We start from the raw sequence: 19,883 nt of genomic DNA, 5'->3' as shown, positions 1-19,883 counted from the left end.
TGAGCTCCAAGCCAAGCAGAATTTTCCCAATGCAGGTGGAGCAGTGGGTCCAGACAGAGCTCCTGGATCTCCTGCACCACCACCAAGTGACCTGTAAGCCCCCGTCCTGCTCTTTCACCTCCGTGTAGACCTGAGATCTACAGAAGATCCCAGAGCACTGTTCCCACAGTCGGCGTGCTCACGGTTGCCTGGGTTGGATGCTGTCCATCCATACAGAGCTGCCTTACTGGAAAGTGGTGAGTCTGGGGATCCTGTGGCTGTGGAGAGGTGGCTCAGCTTCTCCAACAGGTTTGGGCACACTGTGGGAATGTGACAAAAATTAAAACAACTACATCAACAAGGACAGGCAATAGTGAAGAGCTATTGGTCACATACAGGGAGAAATGAGGGGAGATGCAGCTGTGGGTGCTGCACAGCCCTGTCCAAAACAGCTCCAGTGTGGAAGCATGGTCTCAAAGTCTATCTTCCCTTGTCCTGGTGAAAGTTAAGTGTCTGCTTTCTGGAGCCCTTTCAGAGTCTGCCAGCTCAGCTGCCATGTGTCCTCCAAATGCAGAGCAGGATGCTCAGCTTCCTCCTGGCTGCCTGGACAGGCACATGGGCTGCAACCCACTGCCTGCTGCCATGGCCAAAGCTGGCTGGGGGCTCCCAGCTCCTTCATTCCCCAAGGCTGGCAGTGGGTGTGGGGCCATGGAGGGCTCTGGGACACGAGCGATGCTGGTGGCTCACCACCGCCTGGCAGGGATTGCTTCCAAAGGCAGCTCTGTGCTGGGAAGCTGGCAGCAGGACTTGCTGTGTTGGGGCTGCTTTGTGCTTTTTTTTTTTTTTTTTTGGTGGTTTTCCTAAAAACGGTGCCTTTTGCAATCCTCCCAGTCTTTCACAAAACTTTTCCTGGCAGAACCTCTCCTAAACTTCTGGGAATTCAGCTTTTGAAAGGTGTTGGGGTTAAAGACATTTGTGCTTCTGTACAATGCTGACAGGTTTCCTGGTGTGGAGATCTCTTGCCAGAACTCTGCTTTATGATGGTGTGTTGGACTCTGGGAGCTGAAGCTGCTCCAGGAAACACAGGGAAGATTTTCAGCCTGGGAGAAAGGGCAGAGGTGACAAGGAAGAAGCCTTGGAAGTGGCTGAGGGTGGAAACCTCATCCCACCGTCCTGGGGAAGGTGTTCCAGTTGTTGAACCCAAACTGTGGTTTGGGGAACTGCGATCTGGGATGTCACTCTGAGAACAATTCCCCCCATCCCCTTCATAACCGGATACCAAAGGGCTGATGTCCACCCTGCTGCTCACACAGGTGAGACCAAATCCACGTACTCATCACTGACCTCCAGCTCTATCCCCGTGGATGTGAGTGTGGCAGGCTCTGCTGGCCCTGCTGGTGCAGACAGGAGAGTAGACAAAAGTTGGGGACACCATGGGATGGGCATTTGTCCATCTGTTACTTATGGGGTCCCTCAAAGCTTTGCCCTTGCTGATGCCTGCGCTGCGTTTCAGGGAAAAATACTTGACGGACTTAGAGGTCTTTTCCAACCTAAAGGATTCTCTGATTACATACAGATGTCAGGAATAAAGACTGAAATGAATAAGGCATGAAGCCCTGAAACACAGCTTTGTGTCTGCAAATAATAAGGAATGAGTTACAGCCTTGGAAGAGCAGAACGTTCCCCCGTGTGCAGGGTCCAGCCGGTCCCTGGCGTTGATGAGGTGCCCTCCTTGCACCGTCCAATGCATGAAAGCTCTGCTTGCAATGGATTGCCTACAGATGGGTTTCTCAACCTTTCCTAACCCAGGGATGGCCAAACCTTTCTGGTGAAAATCCAAGGATCATTTTGTTCAGAGCCACCACATGGTTTTATTTACGCCCCATGCGAATTAGGCAAACGTCTCACTGTTTGTCTCTTTTATTTCATCCCCTCGTGTTTGCTTCTGCACACAGGAATGTGTGCCTGTGTGCTTAGGAGCTATTTTGCAGACCACTTCCTACTGTCCTGGGGACACGGAGCAGGTCCTGGACCCAATGTGACAGCGGGGAGCAATGTGTCCCTGTCCTTACTTCACATCACAGCTCGGTTCCCCAGACAGGGAGGAAAGCGCCGGCCACTGGCCAAGCCACTCCACCATCTTCTGCCACGCCAGCATCCCTAGCCCAGTGAAGGGGAAAACCTTGAGGGCCTGCAACGACCCTGTCCTCACCTGAAGACTGTTCATTAACGTGGCTGAACAGCAGCCTGAGCCCACCATGTCCTCTGTGCTCATCGGTGGCGGCCTTCAGTCCCTCCACCTCTTGCCTAGAAGCCCACAGATCTCCCTGTGTCTCAGGGGGGCACCCACAGCTGTGTCCTTGGCTCTGAAGATGTCTCCACTGACTATTTTTTTGGCCAAGAAAACACTGAAAGGTAGCTGTATCCCCTTTGGAAAACCAATGGACTCAGAATCTCTGCCAGGACTTTCCCTCCCTCCCTGGACCCTTGCAGAGCCTCAGCAGGAGCCTTCCCCAAATCCATCCCCTGCTCAGGGCAGTTCTGCCAGCTCCCAAAGCCACGCTTAACTTGACACATGTGTGCAGCCCTGGGAAATGTGGTGGCTCTGATTCTTGTTTGCGATGCCTTCCCCAGTTCCAACCTGACGGGAGCCTCCCTTCCAATGCACTACCTCTCTGCCAGACGTGCTTGGAACACCAGTCTCCATCTTCCCATGGCCTGGGGTTCCAGTGAGGTGACTGCTCCCAGTCCCAGTCCTGGTGGGTGTCCTCAAAGCTGCAAGGAGTATCAGGAGGTACTGCGCCTGTCAGGGGAGATGGGATCGTTTGTCCTGCTGCATCCCTTGTGTTCACCTCCAGCAGCTGCTATTCAGGGCTGCCAGCTGCCATTTGGAACTCCCAGGTGCCATTCAGGACCCCCACCTACCATTTGGGACCCCCAGGTTTGGTTATGGCTGTGCCACTGGACACCATCCCTAGGATGAGGATGAGGAGACAGCAGTGCCTCACCTCTTGCAGAGAGGTTAAGCTCTGTTTAAGCACAATCCGGGTAGAACCCTAATTTGGGGGATGCCCAAAGGGAGGCTGTTAGGAGGGGGGAGCTCCATGCAGCCCTGCTAGGGCTATTGGACGGGCACACAGCCACTCTCCAGGCTCTGAGACAGAGGCACCAACGTTCCGGTGTCTTGGGCTCCGTGGGGCTCAGAACAGCTCCTCTTGGGATTTGGGACCAAGGTGTGGGCATGGTGCTGCACTCCACTGTGGCTTGCAGTCCTTGGGCTGCACTCTCAGTCCCAGCACGGCCAATTTCGGGGTGAGGACAGACTGACAGCAAACACGGCTGCGGGTCCAGCTCTGGCTCTTGCTTGCTGACAAAACCCCCAGTTTGCGACACAATTTTTGGCGTTTGGTCCTCGCCATCCGCTTTCTATTCTAGCGCTCGCCTTGCAGGAAGGCTGTGGGGACGAGGCGGGTGGGAGCCTGTTTCAATTGTTTGGGGAATGGAAGAGACTCGTTCTGCAGCTGATGGAGCCCAGCGGAGCTCACTGTGTGCAGGGAGATTTCCCACTGCTGATGCTTCCCCCGGAACAGCAGAACCTGGAGGCTTTCTGAATCGGTGGCATTTTTGTGGCAGGGCTGGGTCTGGTGGCCGGCCCTTGGGATGGAGCCTTGCCTGGAGCATGGGATGTGCATCACCTGCCTGGGACAATACTGGGGGAGAAATACACAGGTTTTGGGATCTGGCCACGGTGGAATGGTCCAGAGGGGTCAGAGGGTCTCTCATCCAATACAAGCTGAAAACCAGTGCATTTAGGGGCAGGAGGGTTCCCACCCAGTTCTCTCCAGGCAGGGGTGAATCTCTCACCTACTCCCATGTGAGCCCAGGAAAATGAATCACCAAAAATGAAAGGAAGCAAAGAAAGCAAGCAAAAAAAAAAAAAAAAAAAAAAAAAAAGATTAAAAAATCCCTCCCCAAAGCCGCCTTCCAGAGGGTTGGGCAAAAGATAAAAGCTCTCGGAGGAGCCGGGACTCCTCCTCTCCCACCACCGACCTCTCATTTAAATGTCTGTGTGCAGGCTGCAGCCGTCACTGCCTCGGCGGCCGCCCCGGGAGCCCCCCGCCAGCCCCCCGGCCGTGCCCCCGGGGCCGATGCCCACGCGAAGCATGGGCAGAGAGCCGGCCTTCAGCAGCCTGGGGTGACACGGCCCCGGGCAGGACGGAGCGGTGCCGGGGGCTCCGGGACATCCCACTGCAGAGCATGCGAGAGCCCCCGGGGCGCTGAGCCGAGCAGCGCCGGCCGGGGCGGGGAGGAGCGGCCAGCGGGGGGGTCCCGGTGGATGGACCCGCCAGGGCAGGCCCCCGATGTCGGCGCCACTGCTGCTCTGGGTCGTTCTGCTCCGCTGGGCCAGCGGCGGGGGCTTCATCCGGGGAGGCAGGACGTGGCAGCACTGCACAGGTAGGAGCGGAGGGCGGCGGGCAGCACCAGGGGCAAGGGTTCACCTGCTGGGAAACTGCTCTGCTCCCACGGCTGGGATGCTCCCTAACTGCCAGGCAAACCCCAGAAGGTGTGCTCTGCCCCGTGTGGGTCAGCCTCTCGCTGGCAGCCCAGCCCCAGTGTTTCAGTGCTCAGTGTCCACTCAAGTGCACCGAGTGACAATGATGCCTCAGGGGCTGCAGGCTGCCAGCACCCGTGGATGGTGGCAGGGTGTGGGGTCATTCCTGTGCCTGCAGCCCCCACAGTGCCAACGAGGGAGCAACCAGCCCTCTGGGAGCTGTGGGGAGAGCTGGGTCTGTCCCTGTTGCACAGGCGTTGTCCCAGGTTCTGCTGGAGGCAGAGGGAGGGCAGGGGAAGGACTGGAAGAAGGAGAAGAGAGCCGTGAAGTCCCCCTGGAAAGTCCCTCCTGCCCGGACTCTTCTGTGCTCTGACAGGCACAACCCCCACCCTCTCGCAGCAAAAGTTCCCGTCCCACCGTCCCCGGCCGGGAGCCGGCAGCTCCAGTGTCATTTCCCGAGCCGAAGGGGATCCCCGAGCCCTGGCTCTGCCATCCCATCCCCGTGCCTGTGCTGGGTGGGCAGCGAAGCCTGAGCTCAGTTTTTGGGGCCGCTTGGGCCCCAGCTCTGTGTGCTCAGGCCTTGTCCCAGTTTGATGGCAATTGTATTTGCTTTTTGTTACAGCCCAGGTGATGTGAGAAGAAAACCAGGGAGAGATTGGAGAGTTTCTGCCCACTGGCTCTTCCCTGAGGTGCTCCAATCTCTCTGGGAATGTCCCTGCTGTCCCCAAGCAGCCTTGGCTGGAGGGATCCTGGGGGTGCTGAGGCTCCAGCATCATCCTGGGGACCCCAGCACGAGGCCCCCTGACACCACCTGAGCTGCCCAAGCTGGGCTGGAGCACCCCAGCTGCTCTGCCAGCCTTAGCAGTGATGGATGCGGGAGACAGATCTTTGGATTTAGGCATTTGGGTTTGGTCTTAGGGCTTGGCCCCTTCCTGGCCCACAACCTCCAGCCCCAGCTGAGCTCTCCCCATCTCATCCTCACTGCCTCAGGGGCAACTGGGGGCTCCTAAACCCCCCTGCAAATCCAAGCCTGAGTTCAGCTTGTACTTTTTGCAGGGAAAAACAGGAACTGGCCGTTGCCCAAGTGATACATTTCTGAAATAAGCGATTCCAGTTAAAACTCCCCCACCAGGACTTTGCTTTAGGAACAGCTTAAACCAGCGGTGGGGCGGGCAGGGGGCACACAGAGCTGCCAGGGTGGGAAGGATCTCACCCATCTCCCTGCTCTGGTCTGGATGGAGCCACATGAGCAGATTCCTCCTTGCTCTGCCCACCTGGAACTGGGCTGGCCAGGCGCGTCTGGAGGAAGCGCTTCCCTTCTCCAGCTGGTTTGGATTCAGACACACAGCCCGACCTCGCTCGCAGCTCCCTCCTTCCCAGCCCTCCCGCTGTGCCCCAGCAGCCCGGACTTATTAGTACAAATTGGAGCTAAAAGCCAGGTCCCGGCGGGGTGGGACGGAATCAGGGATGTTGTAATGTAGCTGAGTGCTGCTTCATCTCTTGGGCACCATCTCCCTTCTCTGCCAGAAAAGCATTCAAAAATAAAACCAGGAGGGTCCAAGGCCAGGAAGGTCAGAGAAGTCCCCACAGCTGCCGCAGCCCTTCCTGTGCCGAGATGTTGGACCCGGCAGTGTTCCTGGGGTGGCACTTTCTGGTGCTCTTGTGCCGTGTGCTCTCACCGGGCGATGCCCTGGGGCTGGGCACGGCGTTCTCTTCTCTGGGGAGAGGGTAATTATTTATAATGAGTGGTTTTGGTGCCTGCTGGGAGAGTGCGTGTGTGCAATCAGGGCTGGGTTGGGAGAGCCTGAACGGGACTGGAGCTGGGGTGGAGCTGTCCCCCCCCCCCGCCCTGTGGACAGAGATGGGGACGGGTGGCTGCCTTGAGAGCAAGTCTGTGGTACCGGATCCCTGCCTGCTCTCCGGGCTCCGGCTGCGGCTGCTGGTGCCGGTGGATCCCGAGGGAGCTGCTGGCAGGTCCCAGCTCCAGTGTCAGCATTTAGAGCTGCATCAGCGAGATGGTTCTGCACTCTTGGTGCTCCTGCTGTGGCGATGGAGATGCCAACCTTGTGTCTGAACGGCAAATCTTGCCTCTGCCCCCCGGGGCAGACCCCGGGCAAGGGCCGGCAGGCTACTGAGGCACGCCAGCCCATCCTGCTGCTCAGCCAGCGCCGGGGTACCCCCATCCCACAGCGGGACAGGGCGGGATAAATTACTCCGCTGTCTCTTGGCACAGACCTGCGCCCGCTGGACATCCTGTCGGAGGCGGTGCCGGCCGGGGGGCCGGCCCGCGGCATGCGGGTCTTCCAGGTGCAGGGGGTGCGCGGCTTCCAGCTCTCCGCCTCGCGGCCCCGCGCCCTGGGCTTCCCCGCCTCGCGGCTCTTCATCCACTGCGACCGCTTCCCCGAGGAGTTCTCCATCATCGTCACGCTGCGGGCGCTCCGCCGCCCCGCCAAGGTAAGCGCGGCCGGCCGGGCACGGCGCGGGCACGGTGCCCGGCCGGTGCCAGCCCGTGCCCTCCCGCAGAGGAACGAGTACATCTTCACGCTGATGGTGGAGGAGAGCCCCAGCGTCCTGGTGGGGCTGCGCTACGCCCCCGACAAGCTGCACTTCCTCTTCTGGAGCCAGGAGCGCGCCGGCGGCTGGCAGACCCGCGTCACCTTCCCCAACGTGTCCCTCTCCGACAACCAGTGGCACACGCTCGTCCTGGCTGTCTCCGGCCAGTCCTTCTCCTTGACAGTGGACTGCAGCATCCCCAAGGATGTGTAGGTCGGGGCAGCGCTGGGAGGGTAGGGTGATGTTCCTCCATCAGCATCTCCTCTGGCCACCAGTAGATGCTGTGAAATTGTCCTCTTCTGTGAAACCTCTTCTCTGCCCATCCTCAGCGTGGTGGAGACACCATTTCCAGCCTCGCTGTCGGTGAGGAGAGCCAACTTCTACCTGGGCAACAGGCGGAGGAGGAAAGGCGTGTTCACGGTAGGTGCCCCGTGGTGTGGGCTGTCCTGGGGTGCCCAGGTGGGCTCAGGGGTGCTCGTGGCCGGCTGTGGGATGACCCAAAGCCCTCTCTCAGTCCCCTACGCTGGCAGGGCTTGGGCCACACCACAGGAGGCCGAGGTGGCTGTGTGTCCTTCCCATGTGGAGGCACTGCAAGGCAGCTGCTCCAAGCCCCGTGCCAAAGCTCCCCTGACATCAGCTGTTAGATTGCCCCAGCTGGGCATCTGGACAGATGTGCATGAATCCCTTGGACACTTCTGCATCCCAGGAGGGAGGGCAACAAGCAGAAGTCAGGCAGGAAATCCAAGGCACGGATTGCCTGCAGTTCCCATTCTGTGATCTTGTGGGACTTGGTCTCCATCCCTCTGCTCCCACTTTCCCAGGGCTTGCTGAGACAGCTTGTCCTGCTGCCAGGAGCTGATGCCACCCCCCGGATATGCCACGCCGTGAACTTCAAAGTAGCAACGCTCTCTGTCCCCAGTGTCCTCCAGGACGTCCCTGCGAGGCCAGTGAGCAACGAGGTGCTCAAATACCCCTACGGTCAGTGCCCCCACGGCACGGGCTCTGTTGGCCCCCTGCACCTCTGTGAGGAGGGGTCTTTGCATGGGGCTGGGAACAAAGCAGGAGCAGAGGGGAGGAGGGTGTTCCCAGCACTCTCTGTTTCTCAATGTGTGTGTTGGGATCCCTGTCCAAAATCTCCCTGAAAAGACAGGGTGGCCCTGCCTGGGTCCCTGGGCTTGTGTCAGTGGTCCCACACAGGGTTGCTCCAGTCTGTGGCTTCCCAGATTTGTGCTGGGATTCCATTTTCCCCCCTGCCTGATGCCCATCGTCAGGATGAGGCCAGGACATTTGCCCCTCCTGCCTCTCTGCTCCTCCACTGTGCACTAAGAGTCTCCTGCCTGGCTCCTCTCCACGCCCAGAGGCTGACATGAAGGTGACCCTGGGGGCCCGGCCACGCTGCTCCAAGCAGGAGAAGGCTCAGTTCTGGTTCAATGCCTCCCGGCGAGGGCTGTACCTCTGCAACGGCAGCACCTGGGTCTCCATGCTGGAAGGTACACCTGGGGAGGTTCTGGCACTCCTGGGGAGAGAAGGAGACCCTTGCAGCGGAGAAGGAGCTGAGATTTGCCCTGGAGACCACTTTGGGATGGGAATCAGCAGCAGTGAGGGGCTGGGGTGTCACCCTGTCTCTCCTCTGCTTGGCCAGGCTTTGCTTTGCTCTCGGTGCCCCTCTCAAAGCACCTCTGGATTCAAGTGCCTCTGGGGTCCCTCCACCTTCTCCACATTATCTGTCCCTCCTGGGAATTTTCTGTGCAGGATGAGCTCCTGACCTGTCTGAGCAGGACAGCTCACCCCACGGAGAGCCATGCTCAGGGTGTTGGGGTGCTGCCCCAGTGCTGAAGCATTTGTGGGATGGATAAAGGGAAACAAGGAAATACCTCAGTTGCCTGAAATACTGGGGGTGGTTGGGAGGGTGGCAGACACAGATCTCAGTGTCATCCAGACTCTGGTGGGATGCTTTGTAAGGAAAACAGTGGGAGTACCAAGGTGGGAAAGGCAACCAGTTCCTGGGTTGGATGGGTGTTCTTCAGTAATGACATGGATTTCATCCACTGGCACTCTCCCACTCACTCCAGGCTGTCTTCCCAGGATCCCTGGAGAGGACATGGAGGATGGGATACGTCCCTACTGAACTGTCCTTCCCTTCCCTCCTCTCCCAGCGTTTTTCTTCTGCTAATACCCACAGGGTGGGTTTGGATGAGCCATTTGTTCCCCACAGCAGCTAGCAGTGACTGGACCCCCCATCCTTCCCTGCCTCTGGAAGTCATCAGGATTGGCACGGTGTCCTTGTTTCCCCAAGGAGAGCTCATGCTGGGGTCTTACTGACCTGTGCCCCTTGGTGCCACCAACACTGCCCCTTCTGCCATTTGTCCCTTCCAGTGCCCATCTATCTGCCATCGGGGCCACTCTGGAGGTTTCTGCTCCAATTTCTGCCATGAATTCCATCTTAGTCTTCTCTAACCTCTCCTCCTGTCATCTCCTCCTTGTTCTCTTGAGGATAAATATATCACAGTGATCGAAATCCGTGGCATGGGGCTCTTTCCTGGTCCCAGAGGACAGCTCTGCTCTCTGCTGGAGAGCAGGCAGGGCTGGATGGGGCTGGATGTGCTGCAGTCAGCCTCTTACCACCCCTTAGTTTGGCCCTTCACCCCCAGTGGCACCAGGACCTTCATTTGCCCCACAGAGCTCTGCACAGCAGCAGGTGCCACTGAGCCAGCCCTCATGGGGCTGCTCTCCAGCTAAAAATCACCTGATTTTAACCTCATCTCTCTTTTCTTGTGGGCTCCCAGTCCAACACAGGCTGGACTACGTGGAGGAATACCAGAACCTGGTGACCAACTCGGAGACAATGGGCATTGAGGTCTTCACCATCCCAAGGGTGGGGCTGTTTGCAGCCATGGCCAACCGGCTCACGCCCCCGGGGTCGGCCATCTACAGGTGGACCGACGGGAAGTTTGTGCACTACCAGAACATCCCCACCTACCAAGCTCAGTCCTGGAAGTATTTCACCATTGGGAAGAAGGTGAGTCTGCCAGGAAGGTGCCCCCGTGTCTCAGTACATTAAACTGCAGTTGTCCAACACTGGATTCTCTGAAGCCCGGAGTCTTGGGTGTGGTTTAGAGAGTGTAGGTAACTGCATCTCAGAGATCTGCCTATGGTCTTAAAGAGCCATCAGGGCCTGCAGTTCCCTCTCGAGACCCGCTGAGTCCAACCTGCTGCATTTTTAAACTCTCTTGCTTTTAAATTATTCCAGCACTTCAGAGCTACCTCTTCTCCCCTGGGCAATCTGCAGACAGGATTTGCCTGGCTCCTCTCCCTGGGAAGCTACTTATCACTTTGGAGGAACCCCAGGAAAGCCATCTGCTGAGAGCCAGCTGCGTGCAAGGCTCCCAGGGAAGCTGGGATTGTTCCCCCTCTGTCGCGACCCATTCTGGCTTTGTCCCCAGGGTCTTTCTCTTCCCACTGAAGCTGTTTCTGGAGATGCCCCAAAGGGGCTCCCTGGGCTGGTGCTTGCAGAGAGAGCAGAGCTGGGGATTCACCTTTTGTGGGGGGACAGGGGGACAGCCCAGCACAGCCCTGTCCTTGGGGGTGGCTGCTCCTTGGCTGAACAAAGCCCTGGTGCTGTACAGGCCAGGAGGCAGGAGACAGCCCCACCGACTCTCCTCTTTGTGGGCTGTGGCCCTGTGCCTCTTGGTGGCCCAAACTGGGGCATAGTCTTTGCTGCTCCATCTGAAGGACACTGGAGTGGCACAGAGCCAGCATGACAGAGCTTGGATGTGCTCTCTGCCTTGCACTTGGGCATCTCTGCTGCACCACTCTCGTCTCTTACACTTTCACAGGGGTTTCTTGGTATGGAAAATGTTTTGTTTCAGGGAATTGTTACCATTATTGTCATTGTTATCATTATCATACCTGCCCTTTTTTGTTTGAACCACCTTTGCTTACAGGAGGGTTTTTCAGCTGAACTTCCCTCCTTCCCCAGTGCATTTCATGTCCAAGCTCCCCATTCCTGGGGCTGGAGGGCATGAGTGCAGACATCTCAGCTCTCCCTCTCCTTGTCTAAGAGCTCCTGGCTGCCAGTTGTGCCCCTGCCATGCACAAGGACCCCCACAGGCCACTGGGTCCCTGTCCCCACTTTGTGTTGCCTGGGGACAGCTCAAGGACCCCAGCCAGGACCATCATGTCCCACACCAGCCACCTCCATCCCCTGCCCTCCGTCCCACTTCCCCCTGCATTTTCTTGCCCATGCTCCTTTGAGAGGAGAAAACCAAGCCGTCCTGGCTTTTCCTTTTCCAGATCTTCCTGGCAGTGGCGAATTTTGAGCAGAATGAGAGGGGTCAGGAGTTCTCTGTAATATTCAAGTGGAGCCGCAGGAAAGCGAAGTTCATCACGCACCAGCGGATCGCCACGCACAGCGCCAGGGACTGGGAGGCCTTTGTCATCGAGGGAGAGGCTTTCCTCGCTGTGGTCAACCACAGAGAAGGTAGCCAGCCCTCAGTGCTCCCTGCAAAGTGGTGTCTGGGGCCCTGGCAGGTGGAACGGAGTGCAGGGGAGGTGAGCACACAGCTGCCAGCCTGGGGTCCCCCAGGACACCCAAAGCCTTGAGAGGAGAGAAAAGCTTCTGGGGAAGTGGCTGACACAGTCACCCTCTGGGTTTCTGATTGCAGGGGACAAGGACAGGAGTGGGGACGGTGTCTGTGCTGAATCTTTCTGCTGCTTTTCATTTTTATCCCCAATATTATGTGGTGGTGGTGCCACAGGTTGAACCTTTTGTGAAGCCAGATCCTCGGCCTTGTGGGCACACAGGAAACTGAGTGAGAGCCAGCTGACATCCCTCCCTGGATACTCTTTAGACATGATCCAGCCTCAATCCCCTCCCCAGGGAGTTTTTCTGGGCTGGGATGTGCACCCCTTGGTTGACAGCACAGCCCTGGCTCTCTGGGATGCTCCCAGCTGGGTTCAGATGATGGCCAGTGGCTCCTTCCCTGCCATCAGGGCTGCCTCGGGGGCATCAGCGCCGCTGGCACCAGGCTCAGAGCTGGCAGCAGGTTCCTTGGCACCTGTGGGCTGAGCTGGAAAGTTCTTGTGTCACCTGCTGGACTCCATCAGGGCCAGTTTGAATGAGACCTTCCCTTGTGGCAGTGTGGTCCCTTTGCCAGCCATGCACGTCACACAGGGGTTGAGACCATCATGGCCAAGCCAAACTGGGGATGTTTCCCTTAGAGGGGACTGGAGGTTCAGTCCCTGAGGAGCTGCCACTTGCCCATGTGGCCATTCCCGCTCTTCCTGCAGCCTTTCTTTGCCCAAGTCCCTGTTGCAATGAGGATTTAAAGCCTGCTGGGTCTCACACAGGCATGAGGTGGAGATGCTTGAGCAGAGCCCAGGAGCTGGATGGAGCATGTGCTTTAGGGCAGGGGGGAGCCCCAAATGTAGGGAGCTTAGGGATGTAGGCACACAGTTTGTGGTGAGTGGGAGTGGGGCTGAGCCTCATCCCCAGTGGGCACAGCTGTGAGAAGCAGTGAGCAGCACTGACAGCAATGAGCCATGGGGTGCCCAGGGGCACTGACCAACCTCCAAAGGGAACAGAGGGCACACAGGGGCACTGCATGAACATGAGGGGATAAAAGGCTGGGCTAAAGAACAAGAAGGGCAGACACTTGAAGCCTTCTGGAGTGGTGTGTTACTCTGCATGGGTTGAAGCTTTCTGAAATTGTGTGGTGATCCTCTGTGTATCGTGACTGTCTCAACTGTGACATGTGCTGTGGCATAGGGACACAGCTGGGACTGGCCCTGCTACACAGGGCCACCCTGTGGGACAGCCAGCAGAGCTTGTCCAAACTGGGATGCTGGCAGAGAGCCTCTGGAGTGCTGCTTGTGTGGGGATAAAGCCCCTGCCTGTCCCTCCTCTGCCAGGGCTGCCACAAAGCTGCTGCTGTGCACCTGGGACAAGCTGTGGCTTGGTGTGTTCCATGGGATGGAGACACTAGGTGGGGATGGAGGGGCCCTTTAGGTAGGGATGGAGGTGGTAGAATCTCTTTGGCTACTTCCTGGGGAGCAACAGGTCACTTGCAAACAGCCTCATGACCTGCTGGTAAATATTCATGTAACTGAGCCTGCTTCAGGGTCTTGTTTTGTCCACAAAGCAGGAATTGCTTTCCCTCATGGTGCACATCTGTCTCCCCCAGGGAACAACCACAACATAGACAGCGTGATATACAGGTGGAACCCCAGGACAGGGCTGTTTGAAACCAACCAGACCATTCCTACCTCTGGAGCCTACGACTGGGAATTCTTCACCATTGGACCATATTCCTTCCTGGCTGTAGCTAACACATTCAATGGCACGTCCACTAAGATCCACTCACACATCTACATCTGGCTCAGTGGCTCTTTCCAGCTCTTCCAGTCTATCCTGGTAAGGCTTGGCCACTGCTCCTCAGTCCCCTCTCTGTGTTTGGACAGGGCAGCCACATCCAGCTTCTCATGGCCTCCTTCCCCACAGACATTTGGTGCAGCTGACTGGGAGGTTTTTCACATTGGGGACAGAGTCTTTCTGGCTGTTGCCAACAGCCACAGCTATGACAGCGGGACGCCAGCACCCTCCAACTTCTATGCCATCAACTCCACCATCTATGAGCTGAACATCACAGCCCAGATGTTTGTTAAATTCCAGGACCTTCTCACCTACAGGTACCTGTGCAAGGATTCAGGGTGCTCCTCTGTCTGTGTCCTTTCCCTGAACAACCCAAAGGTCTCATAGAATCCCAGAATGGTTTGGGTGGGAAGAGACCTTAAAGCCCATCTCATTCCACCCCCTGCCATGGGCAGGGACACCTTCCACTAGCCCAGGTTGCTCCAAGCCCCATCCAACCTGGCCTTGGACGCTTCCAGGGATGGGATGGCCACAGCTGCTCTGGGCACCCTGTGCCAGGGCCTCTCCTCTTTCAGTTTAAAACTACACTTGCTTGTGCCCTGGAGGGTTTCTGCAGGCTTCACACTCCTAGGGACTGAGACTGGTGGGGAGGCTGATGGGTGATGGCTCCTTGGCACCAAATCCCAGTGGAAGCTGGGAGAAGGGCCTAGATTTGGGAATGAGGGTGGATTTCTTTCAGGAGTAGCCTGGGAAGAGCAGGGTTTTCTGTGTGTCCTCAGGGTGTTAGAGATTGGGGTGGGGTAGACACACAGTTCCTCCTTCAACTGGCCACACAGGGGTCATCTCACCTGCCCCTCTGCTCATTTCATCCCCAGTGCCCTGGACTGGGAGTTCTTCTCAGTGGGAGATGACTCTTTCCTGGTGGTAGCGAACTCCTTCGATGGCTTCACCTTCTCTGTTAACAGCATCATCTACAGGTACTGCAGAGGGCAGGGATGGGGGCTCGGGGGCTGCTCCCAGCAGGAATGACCCTGCACGGGCACAGCCTGGTAAAACTGCCCAGAGGGGAGGAGTGTTCCCTGTTTTCGGGAGGAGTGTTCCCTGTTTTCGGGAGGAGTGTTCCCTGTTTTCGGGAGGAGTGTTCCCTGTTTTTGGGAGGAGTGTTCCCTGTTTTCGGGAGGAGTGTTCCCTGTTTTTGGGAGGAGTGTTCCCTGTTTTCAGGAGGAGTGTTCCCTGTTTTCAGGAGGAGTGTTCCCTGTTTTCGGGAGGAGTGTTCCCTGTTTTCAGGAGGAATGTTCCCTGTTTTCAGGCAGGAATGGGAAGCCCCAGCGAGGGCTGTCCCAGCCTGAACCACAGCAGGGAGATGGGAGATGGCAGCCCCATGGCTCAGCTTCCCTGCCCGTCCCGGGTGCCCAGCTCACTTCCCAGGAGCTAACTGTCTTCCCTGTGCAGGTGGCAAGGCTACGAAGGCTTCGTGGCAGCCCACCACCTCCCCACGGTCGGCTGTAGAGACTGGGAGGCGTTTCACACCGCTGAGGGCTCCTACCTGTTCTACTCCAGCGCTAAGGAGCCGCTTTCCAAGGTGCTCAAGCTGAAAACCACCTGAGGCAGCTGAGACACGCTCAGCTCATCGCCAGGACCAGAGCAAGCTGGGCAGCCAGGTGAAGATGGACCGCAGAGCCCAGGAATGGCTGCAGCATCAGCTGGGCAGTGGCTGGCTGTTTGCTCTGCAGGAAGGGAGGAGGAGGAGGAGGGGGGAGCTCCAGGCTCCCTGCAGCCTTGTCCAGGGGTTGTTTCTCCTGGGAAAGCTCTGCCACCATGCTCCAGAGCCATGTCCTACCCAAGGTTCCTGGAGGCCAGGTGCATCCCCTGGTTTACCAGGACCATGATGCTTGGCAATTTGCAGTCCCCAGGAGGGACCCAGAGCTGCCAGTAGCCGTGGCCAAAGCTTGCACAAAGCCAGGGAAGGAAGAGACAGAGCAGAGCGCGAGCTGCTGGGATGGGTGCATGGCAGAGGGGAGTAAACACGTGAGAAATGGCAGAAAAAAAGCATGTCCAGGCTTGGCTCTGTCTGCCTGGGGCTGTGATGTTCCCGAGGACCATCTGGTTTGACATTGCAGCCATTCTTCGTGTCACCTTCATGCCACTGCCACAGGTGCCTACCCACCCACTCTGCCATGGCTGGGTTGGGCCTCCCTCAACAAGTGTTGTGTGTGTTGTACAGGCCTGTTGTGTGTTCGAGGGCCAGTGCTGGTCCTTGCTGGTCCATGCACCTTTGCCTGGGGTTAGGGACCCCTGAAAAAACCTGCTTTGCATTTGGACCCATCCAGCTACCACGGGAATGGGGAAAACCCAAACCTGCTTCAGGTGAAACTGTGGCCTCTTTTCTTTTCCTCACCTTTGCTGGGGGACTCTCTTGCTTAACCAGAGCTCTAATAAACTGTGTGCACCCAGCCTTTCTCCCACATGGCTAACCCAGCTGCCCTGCCCATGGCAGAGGCATCCCTTCACCCAGCAAGTCACCCCTGAATGTCCATGGCCATAGGTAACCCAGTGAGGACAAGGTGGCCCTGAGCACAGGAGTGTGCTGGGGTGAGGGGGTGCCCCTCTGTTCCCCCCACCCAGGACCCACTGCCTCACCTGAGTGTCCCAGAGCACCTCTCAGCCTTCCCCAGAGCCAGGTTTCCTGCTGAGCTGGGCCACCCACCCTGGCACTGGGGAGTACTCCGGAGGTGCCAGCCCCATCAAGAAGGGCTGGGGGTCACAGCCTGAGCCTTCCCAGGGTCCAGACCTGCAGGGTGAGCCTCTGCATCCCTCCTTCCGCTCCCTGTTCAGTGCAGCTGCAGCTGGCTCTGCTAGGAAAGACCATTTCTCCCTTGTGAGAAAAGGGAGAATTTGATTTGCTTCCATCACTGAGCTGTGAGCAACAACTCTAATTCAGCCCTGAGGAAGGGCAAGATAAGGCAAGACCAGATGTATTTGGGGAGCTGGTCCCTGCTGGAGATTCAGCTGAGGGTGGGAGGGGATGGCACCTAATGGGAGTTGTGCTGGTACATTGAATTTTAAGTTGGTCTGCTTTGGGAGAGATTGAATTAGGATAAGCCCCACAAGCGCCAGGAGCACCACCACCCTCCATGGACACTCATTTCCCAGCACAGCACAAACCCTCAGGGATTTTCCTAAGTGCAGGCCTTTATTGAGGAAACAGAGGTTTTGGAGTTTCCCCCGCGTTGCTGGAGGCAGGCAGAGGCTGCCAAGGTACCCAGGGCCTTGGGGAGGATGTCCTGCCCTTGGCAAGGCTGATGCCCCACTGGAGCCAAGATGGGGTGACCCCTCTGCAGTGACCCTCTGCACCCCAGGGGTCTCCTGGTCCCACAACCCATCTCTCCCCCCATTTCTCCCCGCAAGGGACTTGTTCTCTCCCCAACCACAAGCTGCATTCCCTGTGAGCCCAGCTCTGGTTGGGAAAAAGGGTCTGGCTGGGGCTGTTTGTCCCCAGAACCTGGTCATCATGGACAGGCCCACATGGGGTGTCCCTGGCATCCCTCCCCCGTGTCATTTGCTCACGCTCAGTCCAGTGTTGCTGGGGAGGGGAGATCGGTGGCACTTGGCTGAAGAAAGCACTGGAGAACCCCGCCGAGAAGCTTTGATGCCCACCAGGTGGCCTCCGGCTCCCTGCGAAGAAGCCTGAAGCTGGCAGGCCAGCCCTGCACTACAGGGCAGTGCTGGTGCTCTCTGCAGGCACCGGGGCGCTCGGCAGGGACCCCAGGTAGTCCCGGTGCCTGCAGGAGTCCTCCCGGTTGTGCCGCACGTAGCAGATGACGTAGACGATGACCATGGCGAACCAGCCGAACATGGTGACGAACATGGCCACGTCCGTGGTCCTCTGCCGCACGCTGCAGAAGTTGACGCCGGCATCCAGGACCTGCAGCAGCGGCTTGCCCACGTACTCCTCCCGCGGGGCCGTGTGGCAGGTGATGTCCTGGACGGAGTCGAGGTCCAGCCGTGCCTCCCACAGCACCTCCTGCAAGGCGCACTCGCAGTGCCAGGGGTTGTTGGCCAGCCGGAGCTTGGCATTGAGCGCCAGCAGGGCCTCCTTGGGAATGCTGCGGATGCGGTTGCTGGAGAGGTCGAGGCTCCGCAGCCCGGCTGCCACCCCTTTGAAAGCTGCCCTGTCGATCTTCTCAATGGCATTCCTGGAGAGATCAATTTCCTCCAGGTGGGAGAGGTGCCTGAAGGCATTGCCGGGGATCCTGGTTATGCTGTTGGCATCCAGCTTGAGGAACACCACATCTCTGGGGATGTCCTTGGGGATCTCCTCCAGGTGCTGGGAGCTGCAGAGGACAGCCTTGGCCCCTGCCCGCTGCGTGCACTGGCAGCTGGGGGGGCAGGAGCTGCCCCAGGGGATGCAGAGCAGGAGGCAGAAGAAAGCCTGGGCCACGCTGGTGGCTGGCGTGGTGGCAGTGGTGGTGAGGGTCATCTTGCAGGCAGCCAGCTCAGCATGGCCGCTGGCAGCTCCCCGGGCGTGGCAGCAGCTCCTGGGCAGCAGGACGGCCCCTCGGCGTTCCTGCGAGGCCTCTCCCGTGGCTGAAGAGAAGCTGTGGGTGGAGGGGATGTGACACGGCGTTATTTCCTGGAACACCGGGTATGGCTCATGTGTGATGTGCCCTGGCAAAGGAGTGAGAGGCTGGGCTCATGAGACTGGAGAACGAGGGTGGAGTGACACTGGCTGTCTTTTCCAGGACAGCTTAATTAGGATTAATTAGAAATAGAAACCCCAGTTCCCCTATCCCTGTCTCTGCAGAGACCACCCAGGTGGACAAAGGGAGCTGCGAGATGGGGTGTGGAGATGGGCCTGGAGCCTCTGCCCCATCCTGCTGCCTGTTTCCAGGGGGGATGCAATACTTTGCTGCTGGAGAGCAGCAGCAGTAAATTCCTATCTCACCAACCCTGAGTGTTTAAAAAAAATGATGAGTCAGACTCTAAGGATCATCAGACTGATTTAATCACCACCAGGGTTTTAAATAACAAGATGTTATTACTCTTTCCCTTCCCTTCCCTTCTGGTCTGTGAGTTGGTACAAGCCAGGTTTCCAGGAGTTTCAATAAAGAAGTGTTTGGAGGTGAGTTTGTTTTTTAAAGTAAACAAAGAGTGTGATTTGATAGCCTGACTCTGGGGGTGGGAGGTGAAGGGAGGAGCCACTGCCTAGCACAGTAAAAGGGGTGATGTAGGAGCCCCAAAGGACACCCCAGTGCTGAAAGGGGCAAGGCAGGAGGTGAAGCAGGTGGGACACCTTTCCTCTGCCTTTGGTGCTGCTCATGTCCCTTCTATCTTGGGCAGCCTGGGAGAAGAGATCCTCATGGAGGGGAGGTCTGGGAGGCCGAGGGAACCTTTCTCATGGGAATTAAATGTCCCATGTGATGTCATTATGGGCACCAAGTTGTTGTCCCTCTGGTACCAGAATCCTTCTGCCAATGGCATTCCCTGGTAACAGCAGCATCCCTCAGGTGTGCCCATGCTCAGGGTACCACAGAGGCATGCTCACACCTGAGGGATGCTCATACCCGAGGGATGCTCATACCTGAAGGACGCTGTCTGCAGCTTTGCCTGCAGCCCTGCCCACAGCAGTGGATTCTGCCGGGGAGATGAAGTTGGGCTTCCCGGGAATCCCTCTGGCCCTGCAAAATCTACCGGGCTCTGCCAGCTCCGTCTCTCCGGGGGAACAAGGACGCATTATGCGCTGCCGGTTCCCACCGCGTGGAAGGGCTCCGGGGGGCCCTCAGGAGTCGCAGCCTCCCCGGACCCCGGGAGTGTGCGGGGGTGATGCTCAGCCCGCGGGCCGGGGACCCGGGACTCCTCCGCGCAGCACCGCCGACCCCCCCTGCCCCCGCTGCCCCGGAGCCCGGGGGTCGCTTACCGGCTCGGCCAGGGCGGCTCTGCTTCGCTCGGGCTCTAGGTGCGGTGCCGGTGCCGGTGCCGGTGCCGCTCGGCCCCACCTGTTGCTGCGGCCGCTCCCGCGGCGCCCCGGGCCGGGCGGTCCCGCCGCGGGCGGTGCGGGGGCGGTGCGGGGACGGGGGCGGTGCGGGGGAGCGGGAGCGGGGGGAGCAGGGTGGTGGGACAGCCAGGCTGCATCCCCAGGGGCTGCGGGAGAGTGGCCGCGCGGAGTTCAGCGTGCAGAAATTGAGTGCCGCTAATGAGATTTCCGCAATTTTTTTGGAGGCTGCGGTCCGGGCTGCGAGTCTAGAAGCTTCATCAGCTGCTGTAAAGCACGATCGTCCCTCCCCGGCCGTGCCTGGAGGTGACCAGGAGCAGACATCAGTCCAGGAGCAATGGGAGAAGGTGCCGTGCCAGCACTTTGGAGCACAGCTCCCACATCAACGCTAAACGGGTCCGGTCATCTCGAGCACCCCGGTGTGCTGCAAGGTGTTC

General features: G+C 58.3%; 2 protein-coding genes across 3 annotated transcripts; one reads left to right on the top strand and one right to left on the bottom strand.

Moving 5' to 3' along the window:
• Positions 1-4,064: 4,064 nt before the first annotated feature.
• TSPEAR (thrombospondin type laminin G domain and EAR repeats) lies at positions 4,065-15,907 on the top strand. 2 transcript variants are annotated; one of them, XM_053951909.1, is made up of 12 exons: positions 4,065-4,434; positions 6,765-6,985; positions 7,055-7,293; positions 7,414-7,504; positions 7,906-8,062; positions 8,443-8,574; positions 9,871-10,103; positions 11,378-11,564; positions 13,267-13,496; positions 13,584-13,771; positions 14,330-14,431; positions 14,907-15,907. In XM_053951909.1, exons 1-12 carry the CDS (start codon positions 4,341-4,343, stop codon positions 15,058-15,060), a joined length of 2,028 nt encoding a protein of 675 aa, XP_053807884.1. In that variant the 5' UTR covers positions 4,065-4,340; the 3' UTR covers positions 15,061-15,907. The 2 variants fall into 2 exon arrangements, with proteins under 2 accessions (XP_053807884.1, XP_053807885.1); XM_053951910.1 differs by lacking the exon at positions 8,443-8,574.
• Positions 15,908-16,636: 729 nt separating this feature from the next.
• Positions 16,637-19,477, bottom strand: LRRC3 (leucine rich repeat containing 3). Its single transcript, XM_053951911.1, has 2 exons — positions 19,372-19,477; positions 16,637-18,052 (listed from the first exon to the last, which is right to left on the bottom strand). Exon 2 carries the CDS (start codon positions 17,932-17,934, stop codon positions 17,167-17,169), a length of 768 nt encoding a protein of 255 aa, XP_053807886.1. The 5' UTR covers positions 17,935-18,052; positions 19,372-19,477; the 3' UTR covers positions 16,637-17,166.
• Between the last annotated feature and the right edge of the window lie 406 nt (positions 19,478-19,883).

This window comes from Vidua chalybeata, chromosome 10 (assembly GCF_026979565.1).
Source record: "Vidua chalybeata isolate OUT-0048 chromosome 10, bVidCha1 merged haplotype, whole genome shotgun sequence".
In the NCBI taxonomy this organism is placed as follows: domain Eukaryota; kingdom Metazoa; phylum Chordata; class Aves; order Passeriformes; family Viduidae; genus Vidua; species Vidua chalybeata.
Note: the sequence above shows the minus strand (reverse complement) of the source record. Positions and strands in the feature narration are given on the sequence as shown.